We start from the raw sequence: 26,230 nt of genomic DNA, 5'->3' as shown, positions 1-26,230 counted from the left end.
AGAGCTTGGTAAGCTAACTCAGCACTTCCTAACTAGCTCGGAAAGGGTACAACAAACTGTAGCTTTTAAACTTTCAAGCAACCTTTCCCTGGAGCAGAAAGGCAGCTGGCTGACCGACAGTTTATTGGGAAGAAAAGAAGAAAAAAAAGGTAAAGTTACTGAAATTTATTTTAAGATGTTCTGACTTCCCCTCTCCCCCATCCTCAGAAAGACAACCTACACATAGCCCTGGAAACTCTGTTGAAAGAGATTGCTGTGCAATGAACAATTAGCAAAAAATTCAACGTTGCTACCCATGACACACAATTTGAAGGGTACATGACAAATGTTTTTTTTGCATATAGAAAAACACAGTGGAACACAACTGCTTGAACTACTCTGCTTTATAAAATGTGGAACATCACAAGTCGCTCTTCCTGATAACTGGAAAGGAGAAATGCCTGTATCAGTGTCTCCCCAAGAACAGATTAATACAATATACAGCCTTTTGAGCTTGTTACGGGATTAACTGCTGACGTTACTGTATTTGCTGATGTGCACTTTCACTTTTTAATGAAAAATTTAATAGCACTTAAAAAGAACCATATCTCAGTTAAGAATATGTATTATTTTGATACACTTTCTATCAGTTATTTAGCTACGCTCTGTAGGTTGCAGGCAAATGATAGGGTCACAAACCGGGCACTGGCCTGAGATTCAGCTAACTGAACAAGATGTGGGATACTATATGACATGAAAAATCTCTAGAAAGGAAAATTAACAGTTATGAAGCTGACAGGAGTTACAAATACAGTTGGATCTCATGGATGGTTAAGGGTAAGTTACAATAGAAATTGCTAAATGTCACAGATAACTGAAGAGAACTACTAGGAACCTTTTAGGAAAAAAGGTCACAAAGAGCAACAGCACCAAGGAAACCATATCAACAATACCATGTAAGGTTGAGTTTACCTAGTTAATGGTATCTGAAATACTAAATTTCTGTTTGGACATACCAAAACTGGGTACACTGGGGAAAAAGTAATTAGGTGTGGTTGTTCATTTGTGCTAAGACTGGGTTAGAGAAATAGAAGTACAAGAACAGCAAAAAGAAGGATCAGGAAAGGGAGAAGGAATAATAAGGTATGATCAGTGCTACCCAGAGACACTCGTTAAGCAGCCCTAGGTTTGATCACTGCAGCTGGAGCAAGAAAACCAACCAAACCTGTCGTTTTGACCATATCATAAGGCTGAAGCCTGTTCCTGTGGTCAGGAGAATGGCAGGCAGAATGCTAAGGCAGCAAGTAAGTAGCTAGCTGGAACAAGCTGGAGCTTGGGCAAGGCCAAAACAACACCTTGAACATTTGACAACTGTACAGCCTATAAAAAATAAACAAAAACCTGCAACAACAGCAAAACACCCTGGTTGCCTCACTAAAAATAAAACCCTGTATGACAAAAAGTTTTCACTAGTAGAACATGAACTATAAGGCCATACGATGCCAACAAGCCAGGTAGGCATTCTAGACAGTTCTCAGGGTAGCTAGCAAGCCTGAATCCAGCCTCGACAAAATAAAATATAGGTCCAAATAGCGTAAGACACAGGAAAATGAAACAGTACCACAAATGTTAAACCATGCAATTACTGAAGGCTAATGCAAGGTAGCCTACAAAAGCATTGGAGACACAGCTCTCCAGATTCTTCTTTCTTTCTGTATGTCTATGACTCCCAGTAATAAGTATAGTCTACAAGACTGTCTTCTCAATAGCTTTCCTCTCACTGCTACTCTTTTCATCCCTCCAAAGATAGTCTTTGCTTCCCTTAGAAGTTCCTGACTGCTGACACACTTGAAATACCAGAGGTATTTGGTAGATCATTACAATGATCTACCAATGCTGATTTTGCCAGACTAAATAAAACAACAGTGGAATTCAGGGTTCGCTAAAGACCAGCTGGAGAAGGAACTGAGAAGCCACCAGCAGACTGATCTTCCCAGTGCAAACTGTGGCAAGGGACTAAAGCCACTCCTACTATCCTGGCTTCCTTCAGACCAGGAGGAAAGCAGCATTTAAATCAGCACCCCTAGAGCAAGGAGCCTATGCAAATTTCAGCACCTCAGGTCCATGAACAACTTCCCCATGCCTTTTCCATTCCCCTTCCCAGGCCAGGTTGCTAACCCACATCGCACTTACCTCCTCCACAACAGCACTTAGGGCCAGGAAGGGGCTCTTGGCCCCAGCCATAGCAGAGCCTAAGTGCCTGCCGCAGCTTCCAGAACTTCCCATTGCTCCCTTGGGCAGGCGGCAGAGGCAGCACCAAGGAGCCACTCGCCTTGGAGGGCTGCGTGAGATCAGCCTCTAATTAAACCTAAGCATCTTTTTATTACCATGCTGGAAGCTGCCTGACTGTTGGCCTCAGGTACTCTACGTCACTCACGTACACTTTGCTCCTCTGAGCCAAGATGGGCCTGGGGCTTCCTCTATGATGGCAAAAGCCAAGCAAAACACATTTTTTAAAAAAATCAGACAGGTAACGTGGCTGTTTATAACTGGCAGAACCTGAGCAATGTGTGCGTGAAGGAAAACATATGGATCCTTGAGATCAGGAGTCAGTGAGCCCCCCCCCCCCAACTACCCCAAAGGATATGTGGGGCAGTGAGCCCCCCCCATATGCCCTCCAGGACATACTCTAGGAGCAGGACGAGGCCTCCGGGAAGGGAGTGCAGTCGTGGCCTCAGCTGTGGTGGGGAGAACGTGGCTCTGACTTGAAATACACACTTCCCGCCCGGTTGCACTGGGCCACGGCTGGGGCCGGTCCCCGGCACGACGCCACGTCCCCTTTGTTGCGTCCCGCGACCGTTGGGAGCGGCAGTTGGTGGGTGATCTTTGGGGCGGCCTTTGAGGTGACCGTTGGGGTGGCCGTTGGGGTGACCGTTGGGGGCGCCCCCTGCCGGGCCACGCCCGAACTGGGTCAGGCCGCGGAGCGGCGCGGGGGGGCGGGGCGCCGCGGCAGGGGGCGGGGCGCGCTCGCCGCCTCGTCGTGCGCGCGCGCGGCGCGGCGCGGTGACGCGGTGCGTGTGCGCGTGACGTCGCGGCCGCTCCTCGCGTCTTGCTCCCGGTCTCGCCCTCGCCGCCCCTCGGCCTGCTCCGGCTCGCGCTGCCTGCCCGCACCCGCCGCCATGGCGAACGTGGCTGACACGAAGCTGTACGACATCCTGGGCGTGCCGCCCGGCGCCTCCGACAACGAGCTCAAGAAGGTGCGGGGGCGGCGAGGCGGGGGCAGCGCTCGTGGGGAGCGGCGCGGCGGGTCGCCGAGGCGGCGGGAGGCCCCGGCGCGGAGGCCGCGGGGCGGCAGGGAGACCTCACCGCGCGGCCGGGGCCTGCGGCGACCCGGTGGGGGGTGCGGAGACGGCCGGTGCGTGGAGCGCGGCGCGGCCTAGCCCGGCGCCGCCGGCCCTCGCAGGCCTGAGGCGCGCGGCGAGGCGCTGCGGGCCGCCGCAGCGGGGCAGGCCTTGGTAGGCCAAGGGGTGGCGCTGCGGCCCGGTCCGTTCCCCCGAGGCTTTCGGCGTCCCCGCGGCTGCGCTCGACTGGAGGGGTTGGGCGGGAGGGGGAAACTGCGGGGATGAAGCCATGGCCGGGGCGTCGCATGAGGTGCGGATGAGCCGCCCATCCTGCCTGCTCATCTGGTTCCTCCTAGGCCCAAAGCACTAAGGTAAGACAAAGAAACGAGGCGGAAACTCGGAGCCCGGTCGTCAGTGTAACAATTTATTGTCTCCATTTCACGCACTTTTCTCCTGTCGAAGCTGTGTTTTCTGGAAGGGCCTCGCTGTCCCTTCTCACGCGCCCGTGGTGGCTAATGCGGTGGCTGGCGAGCGGTGACCTCCTTCCGCGGGGCGGGAGCGTGCGGAACCCCAGCTGGGCAGGGATGGGCAGTCCCCGTGTTGAAACAGCCGTAGAGGTGGTGAACACACTGAGGAGGTGGCTCTATGTGGTAAACACAATCGAGAGATAATTTTTTGTTGCATTTTTTTGCTTTTAACTGAAATCTCTTAAAAATATCACTTGCAAGAATGAAGAAATGCCAGCAGTTGTTTACTGAAATAACCAGTGATGCTGGTATTATATTTACATTTTATTGTAAATTGCTGGTATTATGTTTACAGAGTAAGGTTAAATTTAAGGTATTGCAGTAGCAAAGCTTCCAACTACTTGCAGCAGTGCAAAGTTCATCTGTATCTTATTGCTACTGAGCAAATGTGTGGGCGATATCTAGATCTAATAATCTATACAAAAGGATAGAAAAGAGGAAAAATAAAATTTGTAGTGCAGCACCAATATAGATCTTGATTCTGGATCTAACTAGTAATCGTGATTTGGTGTCAAGCTGCCTTGAAGAGAGAAGAGAATGTTGTAAGAACAGTAGGCTTTTTTTTTTTTTCCCCCTCTTGGTTAGATGCCTTAAAATATGTAAGGAAAATCCATTTTTTTATTACAGGTTATGCATCCTTATGTAAGGTTATTTCTTCTTACTAGTAGGAAGACCTGATTTAGTTCTTCACTCTTTTTGAGTATTTGAAAGTATTTGGCTTATAATGTGTTGCCTTTTTTGTTTAATTAGTTGCTCTTTATCTTTGATTTTTTTTTTCTCCTTGAGTCCATGCATAAGTGATAGATATTTCAAGATGCATCATTAAAGAGGAGTAAATTTTTTTTAAAATTACCTGTTCTAGCACATAATAGAAATTGTGACTCCTTTAAAGCCTTCTTTCTAAAGCTTTTAAAGCTGTGGTTGTAAAGGGCTAGTCTAAGTGCTCAATTGTGCAGGAAAGGAGCTATTTAAAAATACACTGTAAGAACTAGGTTTCAGTTCTTTGAAGTTGCATTTGTAGTTAGTTGTAGCTAACATGCTTTTGTTATGTACAGTACAAAAATCAAATTATCTATGTTATGTAATTATGATTATCCATTGGTTGGGTGATGCTGGGATGGAGTGGAATGGGGTTTGGGGAGAGGGAGTTTATCACTTTACCCTCAAAAGCTCCCTGTAGGAAAAGCTTTTGACTGCCCGTCATAACTAACACAAACTTCTTCAGCTGCATTTGTTCAGTCCTCCAAATTAAAAGCAGAAGAGTTGAAGTACTGCTGAAGAGAGGAAGAAAAAAATGGGGCGGGGGGTGAGAACGAAGAAAAGGGAGAACAACAACAACAAAAAGATGGTACTGTGAGTCACAAAGTGCCAATTTAAAAAAAAATCCTGAAAACTCCCTTTTGGAAATTTGACTGTATTGTTTCCTTCTGCTACTTCAGACCATTAGAATTATATCAAATGCACCAGTCTGTGTATTTCTGCATGTGTAACACATGTGTGTGGCTTAGAGTGAGGTTAAATTTTCCTTTATTATTGGTAGGTAAGGAGGAATAAACTGATGAGGGATTAACTGCCCGGGTTAGATGAGGAGCTATGGCAGCCATTTTGTTGTTAATGTATTGATGAAATTGAGGTGAAGCACAAATGGGTTGAAACTGTCTGTTTTATTAGCGGTGTTGAGTGTTTTACCTAGAGAAAGTAATTTTAATGCAATAGTGTATATTCCAATGTAATTTTTCCAATGTAATTTGTAAGTTAATGGAGATGAGCAGGAATTCAGCTATTGTATGGTATAGCTGTTTAAATCCAAGATATGTAAATTGTGCATAATGTAGAATCAGACATTTTTATGTTCAACTTGGATGTATGAGTGAAAATACTATTTTTTCACTTTGCTGTATTAGGATTTTCTTTACAGAAAGAAGGCGCTGCACTGAATTTCTCAAAATGGGTGGATTAATCAACATTGAAACTAATTCTATACTCCTTTCAACTAGGCATACAGAAAGCTGGCCAAAGAATATCATCCTGATAAGAATCCAAACGCAGGGGACAAAGTAAGCTATCTGTTTAAAAAGAAAATCTTGAATTTGCTGTTACAATAACATCTGAGGGACAAAATACAAGTCTTGAAGCATCAGGGCCTCAAGTTGTTCAGGAATAGAAATGTGAGATGAAACTGCCTTGTCTAAAACTCTCCCCAGTCTCAAAACCTCCCTCACAACCCTCTGGTATTATCTCGTACCAGAACAAAGCAATTCACTGAGACAGACATATGTATTTAAAGGGGAGGAAACAAATTCACTTTCCAGATATTTTGAAGAAGTGTGCTAGTACCTAAAGTATGTCAGTACAGAGCTTTTTGAGGATGAAGCAGACACTGAAACTGCTCCAACATAAAGCAAATTGTGAATGTGGGAAGGCTGAATTGGATATTGTGTTAATAGCACCAAAAATACTAATCGACTTGGGCATTTCAGTTCAGCTCAGTCTGCTTAACAGAATGGAAGTCCTAATGGTGGTTTAGAAGTACAGTAACGTGACTATGAAACAATACTATTTTTTCATGTTCATGTGTTTTTTATAAGATGCCCAGTTGTTTAGCTATTTTAAGTATTACCAAGTCTTGCAGTCTTTGCCATTAGTGTGCAATTTTTCTTTTTACCTGTTGGCTATTGCAGTATTACATACTTATTTTCTTCAAATGGGGCCTTGGAGGGAAGGAAGAGAGACTTGTGCTAGGCACAGTGAAAGAGCAAGTCTGTGGGATAGGTGCAGTTGTATGTAGTATTTTTTTCTTTTAAACGAAGTAACAAAAGGCTAATCCTGCTTTTAAGCCTTATGCATTTATAAATGGGAATGAAAAACAGTTCTATTATATATCTTCTTAATCAAGTATTGATGTTGGGCACAAAACAGTGTCCTAATGTTCCCTTGAAGTTGAAAATTTTCATGGGCTTTTTGACTCTATTCCTCTTTCTAGTTCAAAGAAATAAGCTTTGCCTATGAAGTACTGTCGAATCCAGAAAAACGTGAGCTGTATGATAGATATGGAGAACAGGGCCTTCGAGAAGGTAGTGGTGGAAGCAGTGGAATGGACGATATTTTCTCCCACATCTTTGGTGGTGGATTGTTCAATTTCATGGGTGGTCAGAGTAGAAGTCGTAATGGTAGAAGAAGAGGAGAAGATATGATGCATCCGCTCAAGTGAGTATCTTAATACTGCGCTTTATGTTCATTTTCTAGCTTTGCTGATTGGTGGTACTTGACTCACCTATTATATACTCTTGGTGTATTCCTCACTTTGTACCTGCTGTGCAGTTTGTACCTACCCTTCAGCCCAGACAGCACATGGCTTGGCTTACTTTTCACAATTATGGATTTACCTAATGCTTCCCTTACTTGGTTAATAGCATAAAAAACTTGGTTTGTCACCATTGTTTTCTTTAGTTTTACTACTTAATTATATTTGGAAGTTTTAATCTTAAATTATCCAGCAAGTAAGTATTTATCTATTAGCCTGGATTAAGAAAGTAGAGATACTAAAGCTCTGGAAAAGCTATGTTAGTTGATTAGTATTTGTAGCTTACCATCATCTGGAAGTAGGTGCAAACTGCATAATAGAAACGGTGTTCTTTTTCTTTCCTTGTTTGCTTGTTTTCTTCCCTCCAAAGAAACTGCTTGAACATTAGATCTAATGTTTTGTAAGTCTCCACTTGCAATTATGGCTGGTGTTTTGCAGGCTGAACATCTCCCAAGTTCTTTATGAGCAGGCCAAGCACAGAAAAGATGTAGCCTAACTTTGCTTAGCAAAAATCTGTTTTCCTTTTTCATTCTTGCTTAGTTCAGAAGCTAGCATTGCATGCTGTATTATTAATTAGCTTTGTGTCTTTGTTTGTAAACACTGATACCAGGCAACCTTTTCTATCTCAAAAGGCACTGTTAAAATTTCTAGTCATTTATGACGCGTTTTAAATACAAAATGGTTTTAGAAACTTTTGTTAATATATAGTTATTGGAGTTTGCTATTGCATTTAGGGGCTAAAAATTGGAACATAAACAAATGTAAAGAATAAAGAGAGTGGCCCTGGAGACATGGCAAAAGAAAAAGCACTATCTTGCTTTTATTTCCAGTGGAAAGCCCAATATAGTGTTAACTTTAAATGTTCAGTATGTGTTCTTCTGTATGTATGTGACCAATAATGTCAGCATAATCTAGAAAGAGGTTTTTCTCACTTGTGTGAAAGAAATGAAAAATGAGATGCATCCTGTAATAAAACCCGGAAGACTAGATCAGCTTGTTTACTGAACACAAGAATTAAGAAACACAACCAGTTTTATATGGTTTTTTTGCATCTAATGGTTTTATATGGAATTATGTTCAGGATTATATATACATGTTCACATAGAGGGAGTATTTTTAGTGACCCTTTGTGAAACCTAAAAGCCTGCTTTAAAGTTGTCTTCTAATAGCAGGTTATTTTATTTTTCTCTGGAGATCATTTCTTTTTTGGAGGGGGGAATGGGAGGGGTTTCTTATTTTTGATTGTTTTTTACTTATAGTTTGGATTTGTAACTTAGTTACATGGGGGAAGTTGTTAAATGATAACCCAGGTGAAAATGCTTTGTTTTGTAGAGTCTCTTTAGAAGATTTGTATAATGGAAAGACAACTAAACTACAACTTAGCAAGAATGTCCTTTGTAGTGCATGTAATGGGTAAGTTTATATTTTTAAGTTCTCTGGATGCTTTGTCAGTGTGTAGTGAAGGATCTCAGATTTCTGTTCTGTTTGACTTGCTGGAGCCTGTTCTCAGACCAGAAAATTCTTAAACTTGAATGATACTGTTGATGGAACTGGAACTACTCGGGTGCCTCCTTAGTAGGGTTAAAGGGGGAAGAGAAGTCTAAAAGAAGGTGATGCAATTGAGCATGTCTCACTACTGTTTATGTCCTTTTGGCACATACTTCTAAAAAAACTTGGGTTTTGCACAACTGGTGCTTTCTATTCTAGGCAGGGTGGAAAATCTGGAGCTGTTCAGAAATGTAGTGCTTGCCGAGGTAGAGGTGTTCGTATCATGATCAGACAGCTGGCTCCTGGAATGGTTCAGCAGATGCAATCTGTGTGCTCCGACTGCAATGGAGAAGGTAGGCTAGCTATGCTGTATTCCTATTTACTTTTAATCTTGAAAAGAAACTCCTGCAAAGGTTCTGTCGTATATTGAATTGCATCTTATCCAGGAAGGCTTTGATTCCAGCTAGTCAGTTTGGTCTCAACCTGGTCTCAGTTTGGCAAAATCATACCACTCGAAACAGCAGCAAAATTTATCCCATATAATATATTGAAAGAAAGCCTGGGTGCTTGAAAAGTAGGGATAGCTCTTTGGAAGCATTTAGACATGAATATTACTTGTTACTATTACTTGTCTATTGAAGTAAAAGCCTGGGTTTTGTTTTTTGAGGGCTGTTTATATTTTTACAGTCTTCTAATATATAATAGCAGGTCTATAGATTTCTAGCTAAACTAAATCTGAATTATAACTTTCAAACATCAGGGAGGTGCCTTTTGTTGAACAGATCATATTTAGGGGAAAGTTCAGCCTGTGTCCCATGCTTCAGATATTTCCTTGTTGGACTGTTCTCTTTTTTTGTGATTGCAAAATCGCTTTATGGGTGATTCTGCTCTCACAATACCTGGAAACTTTAATAAGAAGTTGTATTTTTTGACCAGTCAAACATTTTGCAAATAGTGTTGTCTTTGATCATCTTGTTTTCGGAGTTTAAATATGTAGATTCAGCTACATCATAATGTTAGGCCTTTTTTTTTTTTTTTTTTTCCCTCCCATAATATGCTTCCCCCCTCTTCGCCCCCAGAAAAGACATGTAAATTGACAAGTTTAATGTCTTAAACCAAGGGCTTCTGCTGCTGGCACTTAAAGCAGTATTAGAAATAAGTGCTGGAATTGTAAATGCATTTAGCCTGATATATTTTGGTTGTTCTGGGCAAAGGCAATAGCTTACTTGAAAAGTAAAGACCAATTAGAAGAGGATATTTAAGTCATTTTGAGTAACACTGGAAAGGGTAATTGTCTTTCCAAAGGCAGCGTGAAAAAGCTATCCATTTTAAGTATAAATGAAATCCTTCATGTATCAGGAAATGTTGGATTTTTTTATAGGAGAATATTCATATTGCTATTGCTTGAAGCTGTGATTTCGCCTGCTGTCTTGCTCCCTGTTTTGTGTGCGTGACTCTTGTTTTACTGACAGCATGTATATATAGTACTTTATGCTTTTGGTATTTTGCTGGTGCACTGCAGAATGTGGCTTTCAAACAGTCTTTTTTTCCACTGTTAGCAAAAGTGGGACTAAGCTTCCTAAATTCAGTAGTCTGGAATTCGTATTCTAATTTTGAGGGGAAGAGAGACACACTAGTTTGATTTTTAGCTTTTTCTCCTTTGATATATAGCATAATGAAGGATGGAAAAGTCTTATTTTTTCTGGAGTTGAGTGGTAAGTATGTTGGAGTCAAAATCAGTTTTAAAGACCAACGGAAGCCCCAGGTGAACTTCTGTGTTACTATAAAGCACTGTGGATTCTCAAAATCCCCATTTGGACAGCTGAGAAGCTTGTGTGCATCTTCTGGATTCTGTTTTTTCTTTCCCTCTCACAGCTATAATTTCCCAGTAGACTGAGTCTGGCTTTCCTCTTGCAAGGAATGCATAAAGGAACATCTAAATAACTGGTTTGAATGTATTCTTTAATCTACTTAAATATATTTTCTTCAGTATTGGGGACAGTTATATGAAAATTTCTGAACTGAAAAATTCTTTCTTTAGGTGAAGTAATTAATGAAAAAGACCGCTGTAAAAAATGTGAAGGGAAGAAGGTGATCAAAGAAGTTAAAATACTTGAAGTTCATGTAGACAAAGGCATGAAACATGGGCAGAGAATTACGTTCAGTGGAGAAGCAGATCAGGCACCAGGTGTGGAACCAGGAGATATTGTTCTTTTACTCCAAGAAAAGGAGAATGAGGTAACAATTTTGAGTTTATATTTTAAATACTTTTTATCCTAGTCCTTTAGCTCTAATGTGATTAAAAATCGCTGTTCATTTGAAACTAATTGATATAGTTTCTGCTCTAGGAGAGCAATCAAATAGCTTTTAATAGATATACAGCAGGTTACATTTTTTTTTAAGTCTGAGTTAAAACTTTGCAAGTCTGATATTTGGGCACATATACATTCTAGTGCATCCTTATGGTAATGAAAGGTATATTTCTCAGGTAAGCTCAGGGTGACTTTCCTAGATGAAAACAGTTAAAAGCTGTTTATGATGTTAACTTGCATCTGCTTCCCCCATGACATTAACATAAAACACTGTATGTTGCTCTTTAATGTCTTGTGAGATGGCAGGGAACTCCTATTAGAATCCCCAGATGGTGTTTTCTCTCCCTGGTGCTGTGGTTTGAGAACTACAGCACAGGCACCAATGGCCTGACAGATTGCTGATGTTACTGATTTATTTAACAAAATGTTAAAAACTGGTTTCTATTATACTGGCTTGTTAAATCTTGTGCTTTTTGTGTTCTGGAGTATATAAATTGCACTTTCAAACTAAATGTTGCAAGGCTTTATGTTAAACTACTGGATGTGCTGAGGCCTTGCTTAGGGCAGAATTAAGGTGATTGCTTCTGTTTACAAGTTTAAATATCACTATGAAGTAAAAAATAGCATGGGTTTTAGGCATTGAATAACATTGAATGGAACAGTGGTGTATGGAGAAAGAATAATTCTGTTGTGACTCAACAGCATTAGGTATGAATTTAAAATCTGATTGCCTAATAAGACTATAATGTTCATTGGCTGGAAGTTAGGAACTTCTACAAGCTTTTTTCAATTTAGGGTTGAAGATTGCTGTTTTGCCTAAATCAATCTTTTATATGTTTCCTTACACATTCCTCTATTCTTTCATATGTAATTTGCTTGAGACAGAATCAGATGATCTTGACTGACAAGGGAAAAAAATTATCTACAAACACTTGAACCAGTGAGAGACGTGCATGACAACTGAAATTCCAGATGGCAGATACCATCTCTCTCTGTCTTATAATGAACTACATCTGTTCTTACAGTATTAGTCATTCTGAAAAATACTGTAGCTGTATCTTTGTATCCTAGTGAGTAACCCTAGAATGACTTTGAGTGTAGCTTTTAATATGCTTAAAATCTTCCTCAATGTGGGAAAGAAGGCAAGGGAGAAGTGTAATGTCTTGGAGTGATGCCAATGGGCAAAACTTAGGTTTCTCAAGTAGCGTGCATCTACGGAGGATGATTTAAGAATCTCTAGTTAAGGAAAGGACTGGTTGATTAAAACCCTGTTGTATATAGATAGAGCAAGCTGAAGCAGTTACCTGCAACTGCTATTTGAAGTGCTGAGAAGCACGAGGCATTTTTATACCTGAGGGCAGGGTGGGGGAGTAATGTCACACTGCTTTATTTTGTTTATAGGTGTCTTGTGTGGAAAATCCTAAGAAAAGAGCATTGCTGCTATACAGGACTTTGTTCTTAATTTGAACTTTGCATCATGGTATATGTGATGATTTGCTGTGTTTTAAATAGAATTTTCATCCAAGGCAAGTTTTCTAAGCATGTTATGTGCGTTAACAGAAGCAGTTTACACAAATGTTGTTGGCCAGCTTTGACATGGAGAAGATTTAAGAATAAATAATGAATTGGTAGAAAAATGCACTAAATGCTGAGTCTGGTGGAAATGATCATAGTACTAGAAATCTGTTTTCTTTGTAGGTGTTCCAGAGGGATGGGAATGACTTGCATATGACACACAAGATAGGTCTTGTTGAAGCACTGTGTGGATTTCAGTTCACATTTAAGCACCTTGATGGACGTCAAATTGTGGTTAAATATCCTCCTGGAAAAGTAATCGAACCAGGTAAGATTGACCTGATAAGGACTCCTCTGGCTATGCTGTGGTTCTTGAGTACTTTTTCCCATTCTTACTTGGTTACCTAAAGCCAGACTGGAGAAATTGAGAGACTTCTAAGATTTATTCTGAAGTATCCCTTTCCAACTTGCTTCTCTTTCTATTACAGGCTGTGTTCGTGTAGTTAGAGGTGAAGGGATGCCACAGTACCGCAATCCTTTTGAGAAGGGGGATCTTTACATTAAATTTGATGTTCAGTTTCCTGAAAATAACTGGATTAGCCCAGAAAAGCTTTCAGTAAGTGCTTTCAAACATGAATGCAGTATTCTTACTTGGCAGTGTGTAGAGTGCTTGTGTTGTACTCGGGTGCTTGCTTTCCAATATTAAAATTTGGATGCAAGTACAATCACGTTGTTCTTTTAATGCTGTTTAAAGGGAACATGTAACTTGAAAATACTTGTTGGAATGTCAGTTTCTGGAACATGCCTTTCGGAGCAGTACAAATGCTTTAAGGGCAGGAGGAAAAACTTCTTGCAATACCTGCTACCATGTGATAAGTCTCAGTGTGTGACTATTTACTGATTGTACTTCAGGCAATGATGTGTGGAGCTGCTAGCTCTTTTTCAGTGACATCTTCCATTTGAGGCAAGTACTTGGATACCTCTAAATGAGTATACTTCTTGGTTTTGCATCAGCTTAAATACATACTTATAAACTGAATCTGCTGTCTGAAGGCTTGAAATCGCAGGAAACTAGACCATGTATTTAGCAGTTGGAGATGCAGTGCTGAATGTACTTCTTTTTTTGGGCAGGAACTTGAAGATCTTCTGCCAGCTAGACCAGAATTCCCCAATGTAATTGGTGATACAGAAGAGGTAGATCTTCAGGAATTAGATACCAGTCGTGGTTCAGGTGGTGGCCAGAGACGTGAAGTTTATATCGATAGTTCTGATGAAGAAAGCAGCCATCATGGACCTGGGGTACAGTGTGCCCATCAGTAAACATTTGTCTAAAAAGTTGCACAAGGATTTTTCTTTCAATTTTTGCCTGACTTGTTTTCAACAATCCAACTGGATTGTATAAGTAATCCAGATGAACCAATGGACATCTATTGCTGTATGTGTAACTTTTAAATTGGTCTATAGTATCTACAGAGTGTAATTTAAACTAACCACAAAGCTTACATCTTCATTTTTGACTGTGTAGCAGAATAAAGCACTTGAAAGGAAGACAAGACTCCTTTTCACATGGGTTTTAAGTTTGTCCTTGTATCTGTGCTTGATTTTTACCAGTTTTGTGTAGATTTTAAGTTTCATATTTTAAATTCAAATTCTACATTGTAAAGTTTGTGTACAATTTGTCCTGAGGCTTGGTATTTGGCTGCACCTGCATAAGCTGCTACAAGTAGAATAAAGAATTTCATAGCCTGTATCTATCATCTAGATGCATGGTAAATGGGCTTTGCACATAATGGGTTTAGAGCTGACTGGGAACAATGGAAGACTAAATTAGAAGTGGTTGTAAGGTTTTTTTGTTTTTTTTTTTTTCTACCATCTTGTGAACGGTTTCCGAAATTAAATAAAAGCAGTTGGTGTATAATATATTTCTTTTTGCCTTGTAACTTCTGCTTTCTCAGTGGTTTTAACTACTGCTGTGCACCAATGGATTGTAGGTAGAGGTAAACATCATACAAACATAGGCCAAAGCTGCTTTTTAAGAGCAGGTCAGAGGTAGATAAGAATTTGGTGTGCTGCATGCAAAGTAGTCTTTTCTTGAAATAAGGTATGATGAGCGTGGGGAAGAGTGTAGCCATGTTCCTTTTTAGATGAAAAAAATTCTCAGGTTTCTGAGTGCAGTCAGAAGATACCAGAATCTTCTACTCCCAAAACAATGGTGTCTTTTAATCCTGGAAAATCAAAGCCTGGTTTAGTCTGACTTCTGAGAAGAACATTTTCATTTTTGCGAAGATAACTTAAAAATGAATGTGATGCTTGACAAGTTGTGGTTGCATTACTTTGTAAAGAGATTAGCATTCTCTTTGATAAAGTGGTTTTTTTCTTTTTTTATTGGAAATATGCTCAGTGTAGTTGTTAGTATATTTTCAGCAGTTTGCATGTTTTCATGTTTAAGGTTTCAAGTTTTCTACCATAGTCCTCTTCCTTTATGTGATTTTAATGGCTAAGATATGACAGCTAAGCAAAATCTAAGCCTTACAAAATGATGGAATAAATGGAATACAGTTAGTTAAGTTTTGTTAGTGCTCTTGTAGTGAGAAACTGCATGTACTTTATAGTCAGTCAGCTGCTGCTTCATGGTGTTTTTCCTTTCTCCACAGAGGAGAGGAAATCGGGAGAAGCCTTTCCTTTTCTTTGCAAGCCTGAAGTGTGTAACTTGTTTAATAGTAGCTCAGATAGTTGTTGACACTGTTTAATAGCTGGAGAGACCAGCTCCAAGGCTATCTGTGTACCTGGGTGTGATCAGCATTTGAGATTATCATTGAGCATTCTCATTTTGGAATCCAAAGCAAGAATAAATCTTGTTTGACCTGTATCTCAATACTGCCTTTTTATACTTTGTGGCACTTCCAGCTAGTGACTCTTTAATTTGTTCAGTAAGTTCTCCTTGCTTTTTGTGAAGCCAAGGTTTTACACTGATCCTTCTTATGGTTCATTTTTACCAAGAAGTTGGTCTTGTAATGCTTAAACATATTAACACCCTTTTCTTCCCTGTCTTCTAAAACTTTACTAAAGTTTAGGTAGTAATTAGAGAACTCACCCTTTGGGGGTGGGGAGCATACTATACAACCCTATGAGTCTGAAACTGCATTTTTCTTGGTGCAGGGGTGTGGTGGGGGTTCATGATAATCTTTTATGTGCTGAACAGAAAGGAACAAGTGGTCAATATGAAATGTGAATTATCTTAGTTCTGTTTTGGGCCTGAGTGTATGTTAAATTAGGCTCCTGAAGGTGGCATCTTTGAGTGAGTTCAGAGTTGTATTTCTTAGTAGAACAGCATCAAAGAGGGTACCCCTTGAAAAAGTTGTAGTGTAGAAAAAAACCTCGTATGAATCTCCAAACTACACTATCTTGGTTTCAATATTTAACTCGCAAGGAGTTGTTTACTGCTTGAATTTCCTTTAGAAGACCCTGTCTCTTCACTAAGCCATAAACTTCTAGTTAAGCCTTAGGCTCCTAGAACTACAAAATTAAAGACAGTGAAGATAAATGAGTAGGGTGTAACTGTATGCCTCTTCTATTGAATTTTAAATAAATAGTGTAGGCCTCCTAGCTTAATGGTAAAGCATAATAATAACTTCAGTTGTTTGAGAAGTCCTTGGCCTTCGTTACAACTAGATAGTGTATCTTGTGGACTTGCCCTTTGTGTTGGCTACAAGAAGCTTTAGCAGCTTTTTTTTTTTGAGTAACTAAAAGGATTTAAATCCTTTAACTACAGTAGCCCCACTTAACAATAGATTTTTTTTTCTTAATATTTCTCTACTATGACTACCCCTCTCTCTTAATTGTAACAAGACCCCTAAAGCATTCTACCCTTTCCAGACATGGGCCTGTGCTAATCAAGCTGAGAGCTTGTTTATTATTCATATCAATTTAAGGACAGATTTTTATTAGTTCAAGCTACATTATTCACAGAACTAAGTCTTCATGAACATAACTTTGGTCCAAAGTTCTGTACATCCTCAACACTACTTACAGAATCTGTATCCAAGGAATAATAATCCTCAACCTTCTGGAACTACTGGTACATCCACCCAGCACCAGAGTTTCTATGGGACTGTCTTCTGTCCATGGAAGAGGGCAAGAGCCTTTCCTACCAGTTTCTCAAAAAATGCACAATAATGAATACAAGTGTTAGGAAAATTGGGTTAGATATCATCACCAATGACTTGTAACAGAGGAAAACGAGTTACTTCTCCTTACTGCATAGTCTTATACAATGAGAGAACTGCAGAGGTAATAATGCTTGTTCAGTCTTGTCAGATGTGTAGTGTCCCTACAGGATTAAAGCCCTCTGGCTTAAAATGCTACTCAAGAACTTAAACATGGATTTCAGCAGATGCTGGCCGCAGGAAAGACCAAGCATGCATGGCAGCATTCTCCATTCTCCTCAGGTAGGTGATGTGCATGGAAGAAAGACATTAAATAGTGCTCTAGTTACATAGTTATTCTAAAATAATGCTCCTTAGAATATCAGGATTGAACTCAAGCTTATCTGATCTGCTAACTGTTTTTATAAAGTCTGAAATGTGGAATTACTTCTGGTTTTTGAACCCTTCAAAGATGAGTATTTTTAATATAGAGATCACATTGTAAGCTTTATATAAAAACATTTATTGGACAGTACAGTACACAGCTTTATTAAGACATAGAAATACTCTAAACACTTTATAAGAGGCAAAGAAGGGCTGTCATAAATATTCTGGAGTGACGAGATGGACCCTTATGCAAGTTTCATGAACTTGGTTTAACTGTTGCCTTCCCACATAGTACAGTCAGCTCACTCTAAGGGGAAAGAAAAGGAACTTTAATTCAAGCTGATATATGCACAGATGAGGAAAATAGAGAAACTAATTAAAACAGGCAAGGAACAAACATACCCTTCCTCTCTACCTAAAGAGGCAGGTACCTGTTACAAAACACAAGTTAGCTTCTGCATCTCTAACTCACACATCTGTGTTGAAGTCTAAGTACCTACAAGACTGTAAACTGATTAATATTTTGTGTCCAGGTATATACTGACTGCTAGTGCCCCTTATGAATGTATCATCCAGCAGCCTCAGCTATGCTTGAATGTATCAGAGTATGTGCTAGAAGATTCTGTTCTACTGTGTTCTGTTCCAAAACAAGTTTACTTCCCTAAACCAAAGATAAGACAGTTATTATTCAAGTGCAGCAGAGAATTAACAAGAGTTTTACCCAGCCACAGAGAAAGATAGAGGGACTAGAACAGGCACTGGAACTTAGCTGTATCTTTGTAAGGCTTTGTGAACAGGAGATAGAGAATGGCACTTGGCTTACAGGGTAGGAAAGACATGGGAGAGACTGAGAAAGATGAGTTTATGCTTCTGTCCTCCCCCAGGGAACTACCAGACTCCATATGCTTATGTAAGCACACTTACTCTTGCATTATCAGTGTGCAGCAGTTCTCCCTGTTCCTCCCTCCAATTTATGCCAACCAATTTAGGCTTCCTCTCAAAACAGTTACATATTTAGAACTTGTGTCAATGCCTCATGAAAATCTAGGACTTAGATGTCAATCTCTGTAAGGCCTTTTGTGAATTCTTCTGTAGGTTAATAGTTTTAAGCTTACCACTAAGTTATGAATATGCTGTACTGTATCTTGATTTAGTAGTTGCACATCAATGTTATGGAGATCTCCAACAGCAGTACATAGTGTCTAAACATGAGGAGAAAATTACAATTTTAAGATAAAAATTATTCTGAATGTGAGAAGGCCATTACTATCAGACTATTCACCTTTTGTTTAACAGCTACCACTAAGTACAAAAGGTAATAAAGGTTCAATACCTTTCCATCAGCCAGGGGAATGTTTACAAATGGCACAGTTTTATCTTGGGGTATTGATTTACTTCTTAGTAACATGCCTTGAACTCTTCCACTGGTAGGTACAGTTCTTGGGACACCAGGCTGTAGTCTGGCCCTAGAATACAATTACAGCATGTCTCTGAAATTAGCTTCCTCTGCCCTGCAGGAGATTCTCAGTCATGAAGCAATACAAATAATAGAAAATGTACCTGATAAAAAGGCAAACATGTTTGATTTTTTTCCACTTCTCAGAGATGATAACAGGAAATGAACCATCTAAACATCATTGGAGGCAGTAGTGGCTTTTACTAGTATCCCTAGTACTATTTTATGACCATGAAACACATCATAACCTTTTAAGCCTGTGCTACAGGCTACTGAACAAGGTGTCATTCGAACCTTTCAGCAACAAGAACAACCACTCTCCAATACCAGCAGTAAATGCTTACAGTTTTGGAAAGAAGCAACTTTAGGCCTCAGGGCTTAGGATAAAGCTTACAGCATATCTGTCTATTACAGCAGGAGATAACTAAGAAATACGGAAGCTGCTGTGAATTAACACCCATTAATGCCCTTACCCTCCTAGGGGAGGAGTGAAATGGCTGGCATCCCTGCTACCACATTCAGTAGCAGACACTAAAGCTATTCAGCTAAAGATACTAATATAGATATAAATTGACTTATTTTTTAATAAGAAGAAATCAAAAAAGCTTACCTTTTAGATATCTTTGTCATGTCTTTGTAATTTGTGGCACTGCAATCAGAGGCAAGAGCCTTAACAGCCTCAGTCATACTTGGAGAGGAGTGAGCAGACCTAGTAAGAGAATTATATATATATAAAGCTCTCTCCTCATCTACTTTTAAGAGTTTTAACTAGGATGAAGACCATTAGAACCTAACATCAGAAAGAAGGTGAGAAAGACATTTTATGTTCAGAGATAGGGCTACAATACCCCAGTTGCAGAAAAGTAAGGGAAAATACCTGCAGATCTTTCCTGGTGGGTACAGTCTCTAGGGAAGTTCCTTTCTCAGATGGAATTAGTTTAACCAGAGCAGTTCTAAGGAACATTTGTTCTGCAAGGTTAACCTGAATCCAGTAAGAAGTCTTTTCTAGGTTTGGATTTCAATTAAATTCACAGAGCTCTGATGACAAATTAACTCTCCCTTTCCTCCCCTTTCCTCTCACATTTTGGAGATATCATAAGGACACGCTCTTGTCCCAGGGTTTGTGTAATTGAAGGTATGCAGCCTTCAGAGACTGACAAGTTAGATTTCCCCAGGCAAGGCAGCCTTCTCTGATTTGATTTTGTTGAGACAGTTCAAGAAAATTGTTAGATCCGGTTAAGATTTTTTTTTTTTTTAAAGGCACATTAAACATCAATACATATTTCAATTGCATCTTGCACTTCTCCGAATACAAATTGAATGTAACAAAGTAAATGCAAGTATGTATACTGCCCGAGGAGCTGCATGAGGAGCTTCTCAAAGAACTGTCTCATGCAGATGTCCAACCTTGAATTTATTACCCCTTGTAGCAAATCTTCGGCGTGATTCCCCCAACTATATATAAGCAACTCCAGGATATTTCAGCGAGCTTGTATTTCTCCCCGATAATGATCGCTCCCTCTTAGCTATACAAGAGGGCAGAAGAATTACGCAGCAGTTCCTAAGTCCTAATAAGAAGTAACAAAGGCATTACCCTTATGCACTCTTTCATTAAGTATTGTTTGGAAAACTATACTAATTACATAGAAGCTAAATTCAGAACTGGTCCCTGCTCAGTGAGCAAGAGATACAATACATCTGTATCAACTGATGTTTGCTCCTTAATGGTGCTTTTAAACAACATTCACAGCACCACAATGCATCTGATTCAGGTTATGAAATGCATCTTATCAGATTTATACTTTCAGGCTCAAATTTCAGCTGCTTTATTTGCAAAATAGTTTTACTTAGTGTTTCCAAGTTACATAAGCTATCAAAGGTCAGCCTTACCTAGAAAGAGAGTTCAGTTTGCTGTTTAAACCAGAGGTCAGTGAAACCAGTGACTTTGTTTTGGATACCTGAAAATGTGTACACAAGCAGATCATTTTACGACAACAACATAGATATTTAATAAAAATATATTTTAAGAATTCTCTGCTGAAACAGTGTAGTTAAGTCTCACAGTGCTGCCTTTTATGTAGTTCTGCATGTAGTTAAAAAGACAAATATGCGTTCTATAATCTAGAATCATGATTTGTTTAACATTGGAGTTCTGTATAAATGCAACAATCTTTTTACATACAGCCTTATAAATTGTTTATTATAATATAAATCATAATATAATACATTAGAATATGATAAATGTTACAATATACATTGCATTATGTAAATTATATATTTTATATAATACATAAATTATCATATAATTTAATATGTTTATATATACACTAAATTATATATAAATATGCACACACTATAAATTATATAAGAAAGACCCTTTCTAATTAAGGTGTGTAACTGTGCGTATAATCTTTCTGTCTCAGTTTGTCATCTTGGCACATACTTCAATATCCAGCTGTTCCACTACATTTCAAAGAAAGATTGGTATTGTAGAATTAATTCAGCTGTGATATGTGCATTCCTGTCCACATTGATCTCTAAGCCATAAGTCATGCAAATATAGAAAATCTTGTATTAAAAGTTGTGTATTAAAATAAGACGACAAAAAAGTCAATTGGCAGCTCAAGAGAAAAATGACGTTACTGATATTTACATATCCATGTTAATGTGTTACAGGAATCCAGATAACACAGCTTATTATGAAATTAATTTACAATGAAGTTCAGTGTTGCTTAACAAAGTTGGTTGAATTTAAAACAATTGATTTTTCAAATGAACAGCAGGTCGCTGGCCTGCCTGCTGATAGTTTGAGTACAGTTCATGGGAGGTCCCAATTGATTAAACCCTCATATTGTTTGTCTGGGGAAAACTTACCTTTTTAGATATTTTCTTTGCAGAAATATGCTTGGCATCTTCATATTCAACAATTGTAGTTACCTTAACTAAAAGACAAGAAGGATAAAAACCTTTTGCTTAGGAAGAGCACAAGCACTCCCTCAAACTCATTTGTGTGAGGGGTATTTGCCCACCAAAAGCCACACTTCAGTTTTGATAACTGATGATCAGTTGCCTGACACTGAATTCAAAGCAATTGAATTTGTCACAGCCCCTAAGCTAAGAGACACTGGATAACCCTTTAAACTTCAGTCAAAATTAAACTACATCTCAGTCCATATCCTTTTACTGCATATTTTGGAGAATTAAGAGAAATGGTATTCTTAGAAATCTCAATGGACAGGAAGTCAAAATAGAACTTGCAGAAAATATGGATGACATTCCTACCTCTTCTGCAAGGTGCTGACAAGTCACTTAAGTCTGTCTTTTCTCACTATTGTTTTCAGTGAGAAAACTGAAGGATAGGCACTTTATCATGTTTAAAGTACCTAAAGGCATAGTTCTTGATCCTCCCTACAGAAAGCTGGAGACACCTCTATGCTATACTTCTGGTTACGTGCTTTTCCCTCTGGTATTTTCTGGGGCTTAACATTCACTTAATCAGTGCTCAGCCCACACCACTAAACACAGAAATAATTAAAAAACAAACTACACATTAATAGATTGACTTGCCTTTTTTGCTGTTTGTCCTCATCAGTTTTGAATTTGGTATATCTTCTAGAGAGCAGTCAGTCTACAGAATATTTAGCAGGTAAGAGGAAAAGTCAATAGATTCTACACAGCAAATGCATATTATCTGGAGAAAGAAAGCAAACTAAAAATACATATAAAAAAGAAGTGGAGTTGGCTAAACACCAGTTTACTTTTCATAAGCATACTCAGGGTAAGAAAGAAACTCACAAAACTGCATTTGTGCCTGCAGATGACCCTAAAGCTGTAGGTAATGTTTGTAAGTGCACCATGGTTGTCTGTCTAGCCTTTTTGTAACTTCTTGTATCTAGACAGACAGCTGACCAAGAACATTTCTCTGAAATTCTTACAGCAGAGACAGAAGATTTCTAATGCTGTAAGTGGTGGTAAAACTTAAACACACTTACCACTGCTGCAGCAAGAGCCACTTCCTCTCCTTCTCGCAAGTCTGTAACATAGGAATATATAACTTGTTTATATTCTATTACTTGCTTAATTATAAACTGTTGGTTTCTACCTTCTGAAATATGAAACTAAATAAGTAATTCAGGAATACAGTTGTTTAAATAATTTACCTTAGCTGGGATATATCTAGCCTTTTAACAAGACTCAAGTAGTATAGACCAGTCAGATTTGGAATTCCATAGAAGGAAAAAAAAATGGTAAAAACACAATAACAGGAATACACTTTTTAAAAATGCAGTTCATTCCCATGTTTGATCTTTAAAAGGCTATGAAAGCTTAGTCATGCAGCATGTAACTTAAAGGAGAAGAAAAGCCATGCAGTATATTGATCAAAGCTAACACTTTTGGACAGAAGTTTTCAAGATGGACATCAAAATACATACTCAAGAACTTACAGTAAAATCAAGTTCTTAAAGAGTCTTGGGCGTGATCTTTCAGCTGCAACGTAGATAGGTAGATTCCAGAAACACCAGTTCCCACCAAAATATACATCTGATTCTGACTGTCCACTGCAGCTTAAACCGCTGCATAGATACAAGGTTAATATTAAATGTTCATCATCATATGTAAATAACTACCTGATCAGAGCTCAGTGGTAAAGAATTTCAAATTAGGAAAAATACAGAATCAGTATCAAGGATGAACAGATTCTGTTGGAAAGAATTGCTTAAGTTTTTAAGCAAAGGAGCAGTTTACTAAAAAAAAACAAACAAACAAAAAAAAACACCTTGACATTACACAAGTGCAGCTGATAAGAAACACCTGCTGCTCCTCATCTGCAACTTCATACCACTACTGAATAGCCTAAAACTTTTAGAAGCAGCAGCAATCTTTTTCTTAAGAAGTTTGCAAATTACAGGTTTCCTCATGTCAGTCAAGGGCACATCAGGATGCAATGCTGTCGACGTTGCTCACAGACATCACCCCATCACAAGCACTTACTAAGCAAGTCTTTTCTTTTCATTTTTCTGATGGCAACTGGCATCTTCAGCAACTCCACCGTAAATGCCTTCTCGGCTGTTTGCAGAAGCGCATCAAGTTCTTTCTTCATTTCCTGGATGTTTTCCTTGGCTTAAGGAAAAAAAAAAAGGCCTTTATTGCCACATGTGCTTCATATTTCCAAGCGTAAGCACTTCTGAATCACAAGGAAAGTTAAAATAACACCTTGCGTAGGGCAAATGGAGTCGGAATGATTTGAAAAGAGCTTCAGCTAGCCCCACTCCACCATGCATCTCAGGGCCAGACTGGGGAAGGACCCTGGGTGCGTAAACGACATTGTGGGGCCCCCGCAACGTCCCTCACTCTGCACAGACGCGCTCGAGGCGCCCAGGCAGTTACAGGCACAACTCCCACATGTAGCACTTGTTATTTTTGGGGGGGTGGGGGCAAGAAAAAAGTTACTTTGCTACTGATCGGGAGGGAGGTGAAACAACCGCTTCACGCCACCAAAGGCGGGAGGGCGGGCACAAAATAACTTATTTTGCCCCGAGGGGAGGGGGCGAAGTGACCGCTATCTGCCCACACGAGGCGGTATGTGCGGGGGGGGGCGCGGTGCCCCCAGGCGCGGCCGGCCGTGAGGGCGCCCCCTCTCGGTGCCGCGGCGACGCCACCCCCGTTCTGCCCCAAACGCCGCTGCCTCTGGAGCCCGCGCGGGCGGCAGCTCCGCACCCCGCCAGCTACCGGCGCCCGATTCGTCGCGGCACGACGGGGTGTCGGCCCCGCGGAGCCTCCCGGGCCGCAGGCCTACCCTGCTGGTCGAAGTCGCTGAGGAAGAGCGCGACGCGTTGCTCCCTCTTCTCCCGGGAGAGAGCGCCGCGGTCGGGCTCCACGCCCGAGTCGGTGCTGCGGCGCTTGCCGGAGCCCGGCGGCCTCCTCAGGGACATGGCTGCTCCCGCGCTGCCTTCGTAAGGAGAGGGGGCTCCCCCCGCCGCGGAGCCCGGGGCGGGCGCGAGGCCGCGGCGCCCAGAGCGGGGCGGGGGAGCCGGCGGGCGCGAGGCCGCGGCGTCCTGAAGGGGAGCGGGGGTGGGTAGCAGCTGCACCTGCGTTTTTCCCGACAGAACAAAACAAAATGTGGGAAAATGCCGCGGTTTGGTGTTAAAGGCTTCGAAACAGCCGCTGCCGACCTTGAGGCACCGCCGCGAGGCCGCTTCCCTGCCGGGGGTGAGTAGCGACGGGGCGCGCGGGGCTGAGGCGGGAGCCCCCCTCCCTGCTGGAAAACGCCCGGCTCGGGGCCGAGGTTCTGCCTTTCCCGTATTCGGCGTTGTTTATACTCAGCGTTTTAAGGCTAGCCACAACAACTAACCTGCTCAGCCTGATGCAGGCTCCAACAGCTGGGCTAAGTTATAGTCAGCTAAGAGCTGTATTTAATAAAAACCTAAAGTGGGGGAGTTTGGTGCGGTGGCAGCATCTACTGAGCCACCTGGGATAGGCTACGTCACTCAGACAAACAGCAGAGCTGCAGAAAACCTGTCTGATAGCTTTTTATGTCAGACCATGCTCCTCTTTAAAGCAGTTAAAAAGCAGTTTAAGTTTCTGGTTCTGAAAATACTAGTAAGGATTACAAAAAAGTAAGTAATTATGCCCTTTTTTTGGTACTGTTGGCCTATGCCAATATGTTTAAGAAGGTAGGAATGCCTTACTTTTCCTTAAGCTTCATCTTCTTCTGAGTTATCAAGCAGACACCCCCGAAGGAATCAGAGGTGCCACTTCAAGATGGCAGACTGGGTTACTAAATAAGCTAAATCTTTTTAAAAAAACATAAAAAAAGAACAACCAATATCAAACAAACCTCGGAAACTTTTCAGCTGATCTTCCTTAACCAACTGATTGATCCTTCCTATGAAAAAATAAATGTAGCTTGGTTAGTTCCTGTTACAACACCTTAAAGAAAGACATACACTTAATTATGAACATAAAACATGTCTCTGGCAGCCTCTGTAGGTGCTGTGTTGTTAAGAAAGAGTTTTATGATAACAGGCTGGACAATTTTTGGGTCAGTAAATTGAAGCAGCACATAAATTACGTGATCTGGAAAGTATGAGTTCAGTCAGATACATGAATTAAAGTAAATACTAGTTTGAATACAAAGTTAGATGTCTCAGCGCAATCCCGAAAATGTTACTTGATGACACAGGAAATGGAGAACTATTTTTTTTTTAATATATACTTTATTATTTGTAAATCTCATACATGTAAAGTACCGTAGTAAGGAGCACCTGTAGGAAAACCAAACCTAGAAGCATGCCTTAGAAAGTAAGGATTGTCTGTTACTAATGAAATAATTAAATATTAAAAATTAATAATGAAATATTTCAGACATTGAAAATGAGCCTCTTTTCTTAACTTTATAGGATCGTTCCATAAAAATGCACATTTACCTTATCACAGTACATACAAATAATGTGGATAGACAATAGAAATCACCACTGTTCCATATGTGATGCATCAAAACCAAAGTGTTACCCTTAACAATGGCTGAAACAGAAAAGGCACCGTAATAGGATGTTTAGAAAAAAAACTCAATTTATGCCATTATATTTTGATTTGCAACTGTAAGAATTGCTGTCCTGGTTTAAAACAAAAAGCATTTGATACTTGTGAAGTATTATTAGAAATCTGTAAACCTTTACATTTTTGCCAGGAGTATCAGGTGCAAATGCAAGGCAAATATAAAATCTATTGACATATTTGATTACAAATACTACCTCATGAAAAAGCTGTAGTTAT

The 26,230-nt window shown here is 40.1% G+C and overlaps 2 protein-coding genes across 3 annotated transcripts; one reads left to right on the top strand and one right to left on the bottom strand.

Moving 5' to 3' along the window:
• Window positions 1-3,050: 3,050 nt before the first annotated feature.
• DNAJA2 (DnaJ heat shock protein family (Hsp40) member A2) lies at window positions 3,051-14,388 on the top strand. Its single transcript, XM_088530886.1, has 9 exons — window positions 3,051-3,236; window positions 5,845-5,904; window positions 6,831-7,054; window positions 8,484-8,564; window positions 8,859-8,992; window positions 10,681-10,877; window positions 12,650-12,794; window positions 12,955-13,082; window positions 13,598-14,388. The coding sequence occupies exons 1-9, from the start codon at window positions 3,159-3,161 to the stop codon at window positions 13,784-13,786; spliced, it is 1,236 nt and encodes a 411-aa protein (XP_088387012.1). The 5' UTR covers window positions 3,051-3,158; the 3' UTR covers window positions 13,787-14,388.
• A 2,730-nt stretch (window positions 14,389-17,118) lies between these two features.
• On the bottom strand, window positions 17,119-24,422 carry LOC104576041 (borealin-2-like). Of its 2 annotated transcripts, XM_088530849.1 has the most exons (10): window positions 24,252-24,418; window positions 23,447-23,575; window positions 22,447-22,487; window positions 22,022-22,082; window positions 21,329-21,396; window positions 20,345-20,412; window positions 19,065-19,163; window positions 18,332-18,464; window positions 18,114-18,200; window positions 17,119-17,305 (listed from the first exon to the last, which is right to left on the bottom strand). In XM_088530849.1, exons 1-10 carry the CDS (start codon window positions 24,385-24,387, stop codon window positions 17,255-17,257), a joined length of 873 nt encoding a protein of 290 aa, XP_088386975.1. In that variant the 5' UTR covers window positions 24,388-24,418; the 3' UTR covers window positions 17,119-17,254. The 2 variants fall into 2 exon arrangements, with proteins under 2 accessions (XP_088386975.1, XP_088386976.1); XM_088530850.1 differs by lacking the exon at window positions 18,332-18,464 and having other exon boundaries at window positions 24,252-24,422.
• Window positions 24,423-26,230: the final 1,808 nt, after the last annotated feature.

Source organism: Tinamus guttatus, unplaced genomic scaffold (assembly GCF_059628265.1).
Source record: "Tinamus guttatus ecotype Peru unplaced genomic scaffold, ASM5962826v1 Tinamus_guttatus_pri_ptg000389l, whole genome shotgun sequence".
Classification (NCBI taxonomy): domain Eukaryota; kingdom Metazoa; phylum Chordata; class Aves; order Tinamiformes; family Tinamidae; genus Tinamus; species Tinamus guttatus.
The sequence above is the reverse complement of the archived record's forward strand: the minus strand, read 5'-3'. Positions and strand labels throughout refer to the sequence as shown.

Coding starts and splice junctions, on each gene's coding strand:
- DNAJA2 (XM_088530886.1), top strand. CDS start 3,159: ATGGCGAACGTGGCTGACACGAAGCTGTACGACATCCTGGGCGTGCCG. Junction 3,237..5,844: donor CCGACAACGAGCTCAAGAAG/GTGCGGGGGCGG, acceptor CCTTTCAACTAG/GCATACAGAAAGCTGGCCAA. Junction 7,055..8,483: donor GATATGATGCATCCGCTCAA/GTGAGTATCTTA, acceptor TTTGTTTTGTAG/AGTCTCTTTAGAAGATTTGT.
- LOC104576041 (XM_088530849.1), bottom strand. CDS start 24,387: ATGTCCCTGAGGAGGCCGCCGGGCTCCGGCAAGCGCCGCAGCACCGAC. Junction 22,488..23,446: donor GAAAAGAAAAGACTTGCTTA/GTAAGTGCTTGT, acceptor CCTATGTTACAG/ACTTGCGAGAAGGAGAGGAA. Junction 17,306..18,113: donor AGCATATTCATAACTTAGTG/GTAAGCTTAAAA, acceptor CTTTCCCCTTAG/AGTGAGCTGACTGTACTATG.